The sequence below is a fragment of the Ailuropoda melanoleuca genome, chromosome 1 (genome assembly GCF_002007445.2).
Source record: "Ailuropoda melanoleuca isolate Jingjing chromosome 1, ASM200744v2, whole genome shotgun sequence".
Taxonomy (NCBI): Eukaryota; Metazoa; Chordata; class Mammalia; order Carnivora; family Ursidae; genus Ailuropoda; species Ailuropoda melanoleuca.
Window position 1 is genome coordinate 45,776,123 of NC_048218.1, and position 9,816 is coordinate 45,785,938.

Below are 9,816 nucleotides of genomic sequence, written 5' to 3' on the forward strand. Positions count from 1 at the left end.
ACTGGGATTTGTGCTTTTCAAAACTCACCCTGTGCTAGTAGAGCCCACTCACCAACTGCGGCTTTCAAAATGGGAGTTCCTTTAAAAAAGTGCAAATACTAGAATCATGTGTGTGTGTCACTGCTTAAACCCCTTGTTGACAAGAGGGAGTCTGTGTGGCCTGAAGCACCTGTCAGGCTACCTCTACTAGATCCCCCTAAAACCAAAGTATAAGAAGATGGCTTGGTTTCTTTTTTTTTTTATGTTCAAAAAAAATTTTTTTGTTATGTTATGTGAATCACCATACAGCACATCTTGGTTTCTTTTTTTATTTTTTTGTTCCCTTCCCCGCCTTCTTGTTTATCTGGACATTTACACTTTGACCCTGTTAATTATTCCCTCCCTTTCTTCTTTATGACCCTCAGTTATCTCTCCTCCCATAATTCCAACCTCTTTTTTCCTGTTCTCGTTCAGTGAAGGATGAGGAAGTTGCAACGAGAGAATGTACCTTTCATTAGATGATTCAAACTGCAGCCTGCCTGATTAACCTAAAAAGTCCTAAAAATGAGGACTTCTGCCTGATAGATCACTGAAAGGAGGAATTATTTTTATTTTTTAGAGTAGTTGCTGATTAAGCTTCTTGGCTCAAGAAGAAAGACGCTACTTGTTCTTCCTCCAGGAGTGGATTTGTGGCTTGGCTTTCCCATGGCTTCCTGCCGTGCTTTCGACCTCAGGGTGCTGGTGGCCGTTGTATGTGGACTGCTGACAGCCATCGTTTTGGGACTGAGCATCTGGACAACTGTGATTAAGATCCAGAAAGGTAATGCTGTTTATGGTTAACTATGGTATGTTTATCTTTAACTTACTATGCTTAACTCAAATCAAGAGAAGGTATGGAGCCTCTGGCCCGACACCAGTACTACAAATAGCTATGTCTGGGCTGAGGCAGCCCACCAAGGCATCATGTGTGAAATACAACAGGCAAGGGTCAGTCGATGGCTAGCATATGGCTGCACACACACGAATAGGAGTGTGTGTGTGTGAGTGTGCAGGGGGATGAATTACAGTTTAATTAGCCTCTTCTTGCTCTTTGAACTCCTTTTTTTTTAAGATTTTATTTATTCATTTGAGAGAGAGACAGCCAGCGAGAGAGGAAATACAAGCAGGGGGAGTGGGAGAGGAAGAAGCAGGCTTCCAGCGGAGGAGGGGAGCCCGATTTGGGGCTCGATCTCAGAACACTGGAATCACGCCCTGAGCCGAAGGCAGACGCTTAACGACTGAGCCACAGGGGTGCCTCATGGTCTTTGAACTAGTGACTGGATAACAGCTTAATTAAAATCATTAGTAACACATGTTTGGGTTTGCTTAGCTAAATCCAAGAAAGATAAATAATTACGGACACACACAGGCGTATGCACATAATCAAACATGTGCAGAATGGAATTTCACTTCAAGAAGAAAGTTTAGGGATGTTCTCACTAGGATTGTAAATAAAATCTTATGGGTTGTACACAAACTTCTCACTTTCCAAGTATTAGAAACTACTCAAAAACGAGGACTACTTAGAAAATGATTTTTCTGGTTGTTCAACAAATATTTGTTAGTAGACTGCTGTATGCTAGAGCTGACACTGGAAGGTGGGAGGGGGAAACGGTGGGTAAAAGAATGACGTTAGAGGCAAACCCCCCAGAAACTCGCAGCAAAGACTGTCTATAACCCCAGCGCTGGCCCCCTGGGCTGCAGAGGTTCTCCAGAAAGGGGTTCAAAGCTGGATGTGCTGAGTATTCCCTTTTGTAACAGAGAAAGATCCTAATAAAACCGAGTGAATAAGGGTGAGTAAAACCATCAAAAGAGCAGAAGGAGGGGTGATAGCCCTATGAGAAGGTAACTGAGGAGGATAGGAGGTGGGCAGAGCTGGCAGAAGCACAATGCTTAGCTGAGAGGAGCCACTGCTGGGGACAAAAGAAGTCCTGTATGTTAGCTGCTGATGGAGGGGGAGCTGAGGAGGGAGCTGCTCGCCCTCCCCTCCCCCCACCCCTCAGACCTTTATTTAGAAAATATCGTACTAACAGGATTTGGATAATTAGCATGAGAAGATTTGCCAGAACAAAACCAATAACATTTAAACTTGAGAAAAATGTGTTTTTATTTGTTGGTTTAAGTTTTGTTTAAAGTTAAAAAAATTATGAACTATGGGTTTCACCCTATTAAGGCTGCTACATTTATAAGACTTTATTTAAAGAGTATACTTTTAAGGAGTCTTTCTTTACTCCCTCCTTTCCTTCTTTCCATTATATGACATCTACTTTAAAAGGGAAATTTGTGGTGAGTTATAAAGAGGACAGGTACAATAGAACTATTAAAATAAGGACCAAAGTATAAAACATTATAAGGAAGTAAACAGAGTTGCTAAAAACAAATACAAAACATAATTCCTGAGACACATCCCTGAACTTCCCGAGGGCTAAGACCCCAAAGGAAGCATAATAAGCAACAGAAAACCCTCGTTTAGCAGTACAAGCATACCAGCTCCTCAAAAAAAAGAGACAAATGTGTCCTTGCTCTGAATTTTTCTTAGAAAATGTTTAATTTGATTGTAGTTGACATACAATGTTACATTATTACATTAGCTTCAAGTAAGCTTGACAAGTTTATGATTTATACTTATCTCATTTAATCCTAGCAACTACCTTGAGGCAGTTATTATTATATCCATGATATTGATGGGGAAACTCAGGCTCAGAAAATGTTGTCAAGCTTACTTAGCTAGAGAGTGTTGGGTCTGGGTTTAAATCCAGATTATTCTGATGTTAGTTTCTTTCTCTTCACTCCCACATATTCTGCCTTCCTAGAGGGAAGACGAGGGTGACTCAATCAATTAATTCATCTCTTTTTTTTTTCTTTTTGAGGCAACTATGCCCCAAACCCCTAATTTACAAAGATAAGCAGTAGCCAGTAGAATGTTTTGCTAGGCAAGGTTAGGCACTTTGGTAAGTCACATTGTTTGTCTTCAAGTCAAGGAGATCTACATGATTAATGTTGCTTGTAGAGTGTGGATTTGTATGTTCACTTTTAAGGTTTTCCGAGTCTTCGAATGTTGTTTATAGACATTTGGAGTGACTGCTATAGCTTTGCCACATTCTTCTAGGGTTTTCCCAAGGTATTTCCTTCAGCTTTGCAAAGTTATGTGATTGTCTGCTGTTGAACTTCTAGTCTAGAGCAGCAAGAGAGACTGCATTTAGACTGCATTGCCTGGAAAACGGCTCATGTTCTAACAGCTTTCCTCCTGGTGACTGCCTTTCACGGAAAGATTACTCACACTTACATAAGCCCCGACACTTACTGGCCATCAAACAAGCCATGAAAGAACTTATCTCTAGTTATTCTAAGTATAATTATTCATCTTTTCTAATGAATCGTTGGTTTAAATATCAAACAAGTGCTTCAAGACATGGCCTCTAGAATGCCAGTGATCTTCTGTGTAGTATGGAAAACCTTTTTATTCTCCCCCTATTGCTTAATAAGGCCTCTTGTAAAAGGTCATGGTTTGAAGCTCTAGTCCAGATGAAGTTGATAGCATTTCATGGAAGTAGACACAACTACTTTCAGAATTGCTAGAATAGTCTTTGGCATTTTTATGCCACTGTTGAAAACATTAAATAATAATGATCTTTTTTTTTTCACCAAAGCATCACAATGAGATACATTGTCAAGTGCAACATTTTCTCCACCTAGGCTTTCAGGAATAAGATATCCTATGCTTTTGAAGTTTTGTTTGGTAAAGATATTTTTCAAAACTAATGATGACTCTTGCAATTCCCCAAAGAAGCTCAAGACTTGGAGTTCTTCTAAGATGATGTCAGTTTATTGGAACACTCTTCATCCAGAGTTGCACATGGCTGTCTCTTTTGATGATTTAGGTCTGAGGTTAAATGTCATCTCTTCAGAGAAACCTTCTCTGTCCATTCGGTCTAAGGTTATCATTCTGTTTCCTCTCTTTCACATGTATTTTGTTCATGGCTTTTATCATCTGATAATCTCTCACTTATTTGTTTGCTGTCTCCCCATTCCTAGAATGAAAGCCTCAAGAAAGCAGGGAACTGACTTATTAATCTGCATTCCCTGCACCTAGAAGAGTGCTTGGAATATAGCTGCCAATACATAGCTGATGAACACCTTGAAAGAATCATGTGAAAACCAGAAACTGGACTAAAAGTTGTCAAAGAGTTGTATTCGGAAGTAAAAGACTATAGCTACCAATTCCTTGTAATTTGCCTCAAAATATTAAGATAAATTTTATTATGGATTTGTTTTCAGCAGTTAAGCAGACACCATTTTAGTTTTCTTCTTCTGCTCCAAGCCATGCAACACTCTAACCATTTCCAGAGTTTTGGCTTCTTCAGACCTCTCCAGCTGTGTATGGCCTCTTTTGTTTGGCTGTGTGATCAGCAATCTTATAGGATGCTTTTATGTTGGAGCAAATGAAAGTTTTGCCAGACCTCCAACCTTTTCACGTTAAGTATTCCTTGTAGAATATCAAATAATATGCACCTTATCTAATGTGTTTTCAGAATGGACAACAAGGGGCTCTATCTCTGTTGGACTCGTGCTCCCAATAGCAATGAGCCTTGTTATACAAGAAGCAGCGTGGCTTTTTGGTCCAATAACACTTGAGGAAAATAAAATGAAACATAATTAAGTTTTATTGTACATCTTTCCCTTGACATTTTCCAACTTGAGCTAGGCCTGATGTAAACATAGATGTCCATAATCATCATAGTAGGGGATGTTTTCCTTAATCTTAGGGAGAATATCTTAACCTCATAACATATTAGCACTGATGATAATGCCTATTGAACCATATCCTGTGTCTCTTCTAGATTATAAAATTCCTCCTCTCAGCCATCATGAGTGCCTTTTCCACCCCTCTCCAGATGCTCTGACCTTCATTTCCTATCACAGGATTCACTTATGCCTCAGTCCAACAAGAAATTTAGCAGGTTGAAATATTCCCAAACCCCAACGTCAAACTTCATAGCACTGAAATTCTTGAACAGTAGGAAATGTGGATTGTGGGGAAAGGTCAAGGACAGATTATTGATTCTCAGAAAATAATTTGTACACAGATGCTTGACTTTCGTTTTACTCAATTACAGTACTTCCTCAAGAGGCAAACTTGGTAATAAGTCAAACTCATTGAACTGCTCCTGGAGTACAGGTTGCATTTGGGAGTTCAAAAAAAAGGTCCCCATGGAAAAGGTTGGGTTTTAGGCAGCTATAGTGTTATTTAGTCTTAATATCTATTCTGCTCCTTTACCCAGTTTCCCTTCTTACTTCCTCATATAACCACTCTCTAAATCAAGAACACAATTACTATGAAAGGGAAAGGATTTGTTTTGGGAGGAATAAATTTTGTTATGTAATTGCCTGAGGGGCATGAATTATTTTAACATCGGTGATGTTCAAATTGCTGATCCCATTTTCAAAGTCAGTTTCTTAAATTAAGAGGCTAGACCCTTGGCTTAGTGGATTTTTCCTTGATTTCCAGGTATTAGTTTTACTTAAAATTCTGAATACGACCACCATCCGTAGATCTTTTGATAACGTATGTTACTGAAGAATGTCTAGTATGAAGTATGGTGATTAGGAGTGTGCACATGAGAATCGGGGGTGGGGAGAAGTAAATGAGTAGGAAAAAAAAAGAAGAAGTTCTGGAGCCTGACTGCCTTGTTGAAATGCCAACATCACCATTTACTAACTGAGTAAATTTGAGCAAGTTACTCAACATTTCTGTGCCTCAGTTTTCCTATTATGGGAGTAATAATATACCTACCTTACAGAGCTGTCATTAGATGATTAAATGAGTTAATACACTTATAGGTTTAAGATGACATCTAACACACTATAAGCACTCAACAAATGTTAAGTGTTATTTTTAATTTATGAATTCTTCGATAATTTAGTGCATAGTTTTCTCCACTCCCTGAATTATACCTTGAATAGATGCCATTGACCTAGATTGGACCTTTGGATTGAAATTCAGCTTATCAAACTGGAAGTCTACTATAGGTATAATCATTAAGCTCAACTGATTAAATTTAAAAAACTTTTTAAAAGATACAATTTATTTTTATTTCGGGGTGGGAGACAGAGAGAGAGAGGGAGAGCTTGCGTACATGGGGGAGAGAGAGAGGGAAAGGGAGAGGGGAAACAGACTCCCGTTTCAGCAGGCCCAGTGTGGCTTCTGAGGTGGGGCTGAATCTCTCCACCCTGAGATCAGGACCTGAGCTGACCTGAGCTGAAACCTAGAGTCAGAAGCCCCACGGAGTAATCCACCCAGGTGCCCCTCAACTGATTAGTTTAAAACAGAAACAGAAACAGTTCTAAGAATTGCTGTATCTTCCTGCATTAAAAAAATATTATACTATGCTATGCCATCAGGGAAAATTTTATTAAAATATGTAACCAGTTTATTAAACTATGTAACCAGGTAGTTCTTTCTGAATAACTTTTACCTTAAGGAAAAACTATACCTTATGTATTTTATTTGTTTAAATTTTTTAGGGTTTCTTTTCACAATGGAATAAACTTTCCTAAATATTGTCTTCTCATTTAAGAGGAATCTTCATCCTCATCCAAATATTTCAAATTCCTGGTCTGGGACAAATGACAGATACCAAGACGTTAAAACCCTAAGAATTGGAGCCAGACACTAGAGTCTTCTGATGGAATGTCTTTAACTAAGGAAAGATATTTTTATTCCTGCACTTAATTAAACTAGACTTTTCAAAACAGATTCTAATTTTGTCTAGTTGAGGAGAGGAAATGAAATTCATGTTTTCCATTTGAAAGTTTTAATATTTTCTGCTACTTTCTCAGGCATCATGAAGGGGTTTTATATGTGTTCTGCATTTAATTGTCCATGTTTGTGTGGTAAAGATATTGAAAATAGTGCTAATATTTCTGGAAATATTACTTATTATAATTTAATAAAATGTAGGGAAATATTAATATTATATTGGTGTTATAAAAGAAAAATACAACTATTAAACATATTCCAGTGTATTAATCTTCCAGTAACTTGAAGCTGATGATTACCCTCCCTGTTTTCCCTGTGGTAAAGGCAGCACTGTTAGGAGAATTAGGAGAGTTACGAATCAAGCAGCACTTGATTAGTAAACAAGAGACCTGAGTTAACGCCACTCAGCTCTCAGTTAATTACTGATCTGGAGCAAGTTACTCTTTATATAGAAAGTCCTCTTTATGTCAAATGGAGATGTTGGGCTAAGGAAGAGCTAATGTCGTTTTTATGAGTCCATAGATTTAAAAACTAGTTAAATGAAAGAAGCAAAGCACTTAATCTTTCTGGGTCTGATTTTCTTTACTTAAAATATGGAGGTTTAAAAATACCTGCGCCTGGGTAGCGCAGTCGTTAAGCGTCTGCCTTCCGCTCAGGGTGTGATCACGGCGTTCCGGGATCGAGCCCCACATCAGGCTCCTCTGCTATGAGCCTGCTTCTTCCTCTCCCACTCCCCCTGCTTGTGTTCCCTCTCTCGCTGGCTGTCTCTCTGTCACATAAATAAATAAAATCTTAAAAAAAAAATTCATTTAAAAATACCAATACTCCCTTTGTTATATATTGTGGGTAAGGGGACAGGGTCTTGAAATGGGGAGCAACATGTGTTAAAATTGTGATTATGACGGAAGCGTGGTAACTCAGCTTGGGCTTGATATCCTCAACCAAAATGCAAATTCCAGAGAGGCCAGCGAGCAAACATTTGTTAAGTACTGTCTATGCATCTGTCATGGAGCTGGACCTGGGGATAAAAGAAATTTAAAAAATAAAATATAAAAGAAAGTCAATTCTAGGGAAGGCTGTTTGGCAGTAATGAAAAAAAGTAATGGAATAGAAATTAAAAACAAAACAAGAGCAGACGTCAATTTAACCAAAAGCTAGTTTTTTGAAAAGATGAATTTAAATAGATAAATACCTGGCGAGATTTGTTAAGACAAAAAGGCATAATTAAGCAATATATACAAAAATAAAGGGGGTCACAATACAAGTAGGATAACAGACAAGATTTAAGCAAAAGTCAAGTGGGAATGCTAACCCAGAGCCTGCGTCTCCCCTTCCTGGCTTGCCTCCTTGCCTCTGGGTCCTCAGGAACCCTGCTGGGCTTCCAGGGATTGTGGGTGCCTCCCCCCACCACCCCAAGTTGGCCTCTCAGGGGGCAATGGCGCATTCCCTGAGGGGTGGCTGTTCATAGCTTGATGGTGTGGGCTAGGGTGTCTGTAGGTGTGAGCACAAAGCATCCTGGGAGTGGGACTGAGACAGGCATGGGAAGAAAGGGGGCAGCTGCAGCTGGGGCTGCTTGCCACGTTCTGATGTAGAAATCCCAAGGAATCCACTGTTTCTAAATTCAGACCTGGACTTCCAGGTCCTTATGAAGGTATGTTTATCATGGCATTAGAATCAAACCCATGGATTTTATTTAGCAGCATAGCCTAATATGTAAGTTTTACATTTACTTTTATATAAATGGCATATAGGTCTTCATTGTACTTTGTCCCAGACCCTGCATATAGTTGTATTGCTAGTGAAAATTCAGATTAGTACAACCTCTATGGGGCAAGCTGGAAATAACTGTCAAAATGACAAATGTGGACTCTTTGGCTCAGAATTCCAATTCTGGGAATTTATTTTCTAGATGAATTTGTACAATTGCAAGGTAGAATTTGTAAAGGTAATTTTGAAACAACAATTGAGAACAACAAAAGTGTCCATAAATAAGGGGTCAATTAAATAAATTAGGGTATATCTATACAATGGACTATAATATAGCTGTAAAAGGAGAGGTGGAAGTTCTCTATGAACTGTTGTGGAAAGATTTTCAACATGCATTGTTAAGTGCAAGAGGAAGCTACAGAAAAGAGGAAGAAAAGAAGACTACAGATTCATATTGTTTGTACTGAAAAAAGAAAGATTGGGAAAAATGAGTAGAAATTATTACTTGTGTATATTTAGGGATGAGAGCAAGATTATATACCTTTGTATGTTATTTTTACTTTCCAACTCTGTGAATGTATTACCTATTAAAATATAAAATAAAGCAGTGATTACAAGAACCTAATAAAATCATAAGCAAATACTATGGAAAACCTTCTCCTGGCTAATATAAAAACTTTGGTCAGGTGGCAATTTTCTAAAAAAATGTAAATGATCAAATTCACCCCCAAAGGAAGGAAAAAACCTAAATAGAATAGTAACAATTAGGACTTGGAGGAGTTAAGATGGCAGAGGAGTAGGGGACCCCTTTTTCAGCTGGTCCCCTGAGTCGAGCTGGATAGGTACCAGACCATCCTGAACACCCATGGAATCAGCCTGAAATGCAGGAAGATACATCCGGTTCTCTACAAAGGAACATCTCCAGCACTGAGTATTGAGGTATGAAGCGGGGAGCCGTGAATCTGTGCACAGATATCGGAAGATAAACGAAGGGGGAGGGAGCCGCCGCGTTTGGGCACTGGGAAGTGGTAGCCACCTGCACAGGGGAGCGGGTGGACTGGCACCCATGAGAGAGCAGACTGAGACTGTGAACTGGGGAACACGTGCAACCAGACTGAGACCGGGAGCTCCAGAGGGTGCGGGGGCTGCTGGCGGCTGGCGGTGTTAGAAAAACAAATGACAGAGATGCGCCGGCCCTGGAAGTGAGGGCTGGGATGCCCAGTGTGGGGTGCACATCCCAGGACGCTGCACGATTGAGCAGCACCAACAGAAACAGAGTTAAAGTGGCCAGAACATCAGTGGAGAATGGTCCACGATCCCTCTGTTCTGAG

General features: G+C 39.4%; 1 protein-coding gene across 2 annotated transcripts in view; it reads left to right on the forward strand.

The window, feature by feature from the left end:
• The first annotated feature begins 438 nt into the window (after positions 1 to 438).
• Positions 439 to 9,816, forward strand: part of ADGRG7 (adhesion G protein-coupled receptor G7) — a 71,019-nt gene continuing 61,641 nt past the window's right edge. For both annotated transcript variants that reach the window (XM_002917089.4, XM_034657326.1), the window contains exon 1: positions 439 to 799. In XM_002917089.4, the coding sequence (XP_002917135.1) occupies positions 685 to 799 (115 nt within the window). In that variant the 5' untranslated portion in view covers positions 439 to 684. The remainder of the gene's footprint in view (positions 800 to 9,816) is intronic.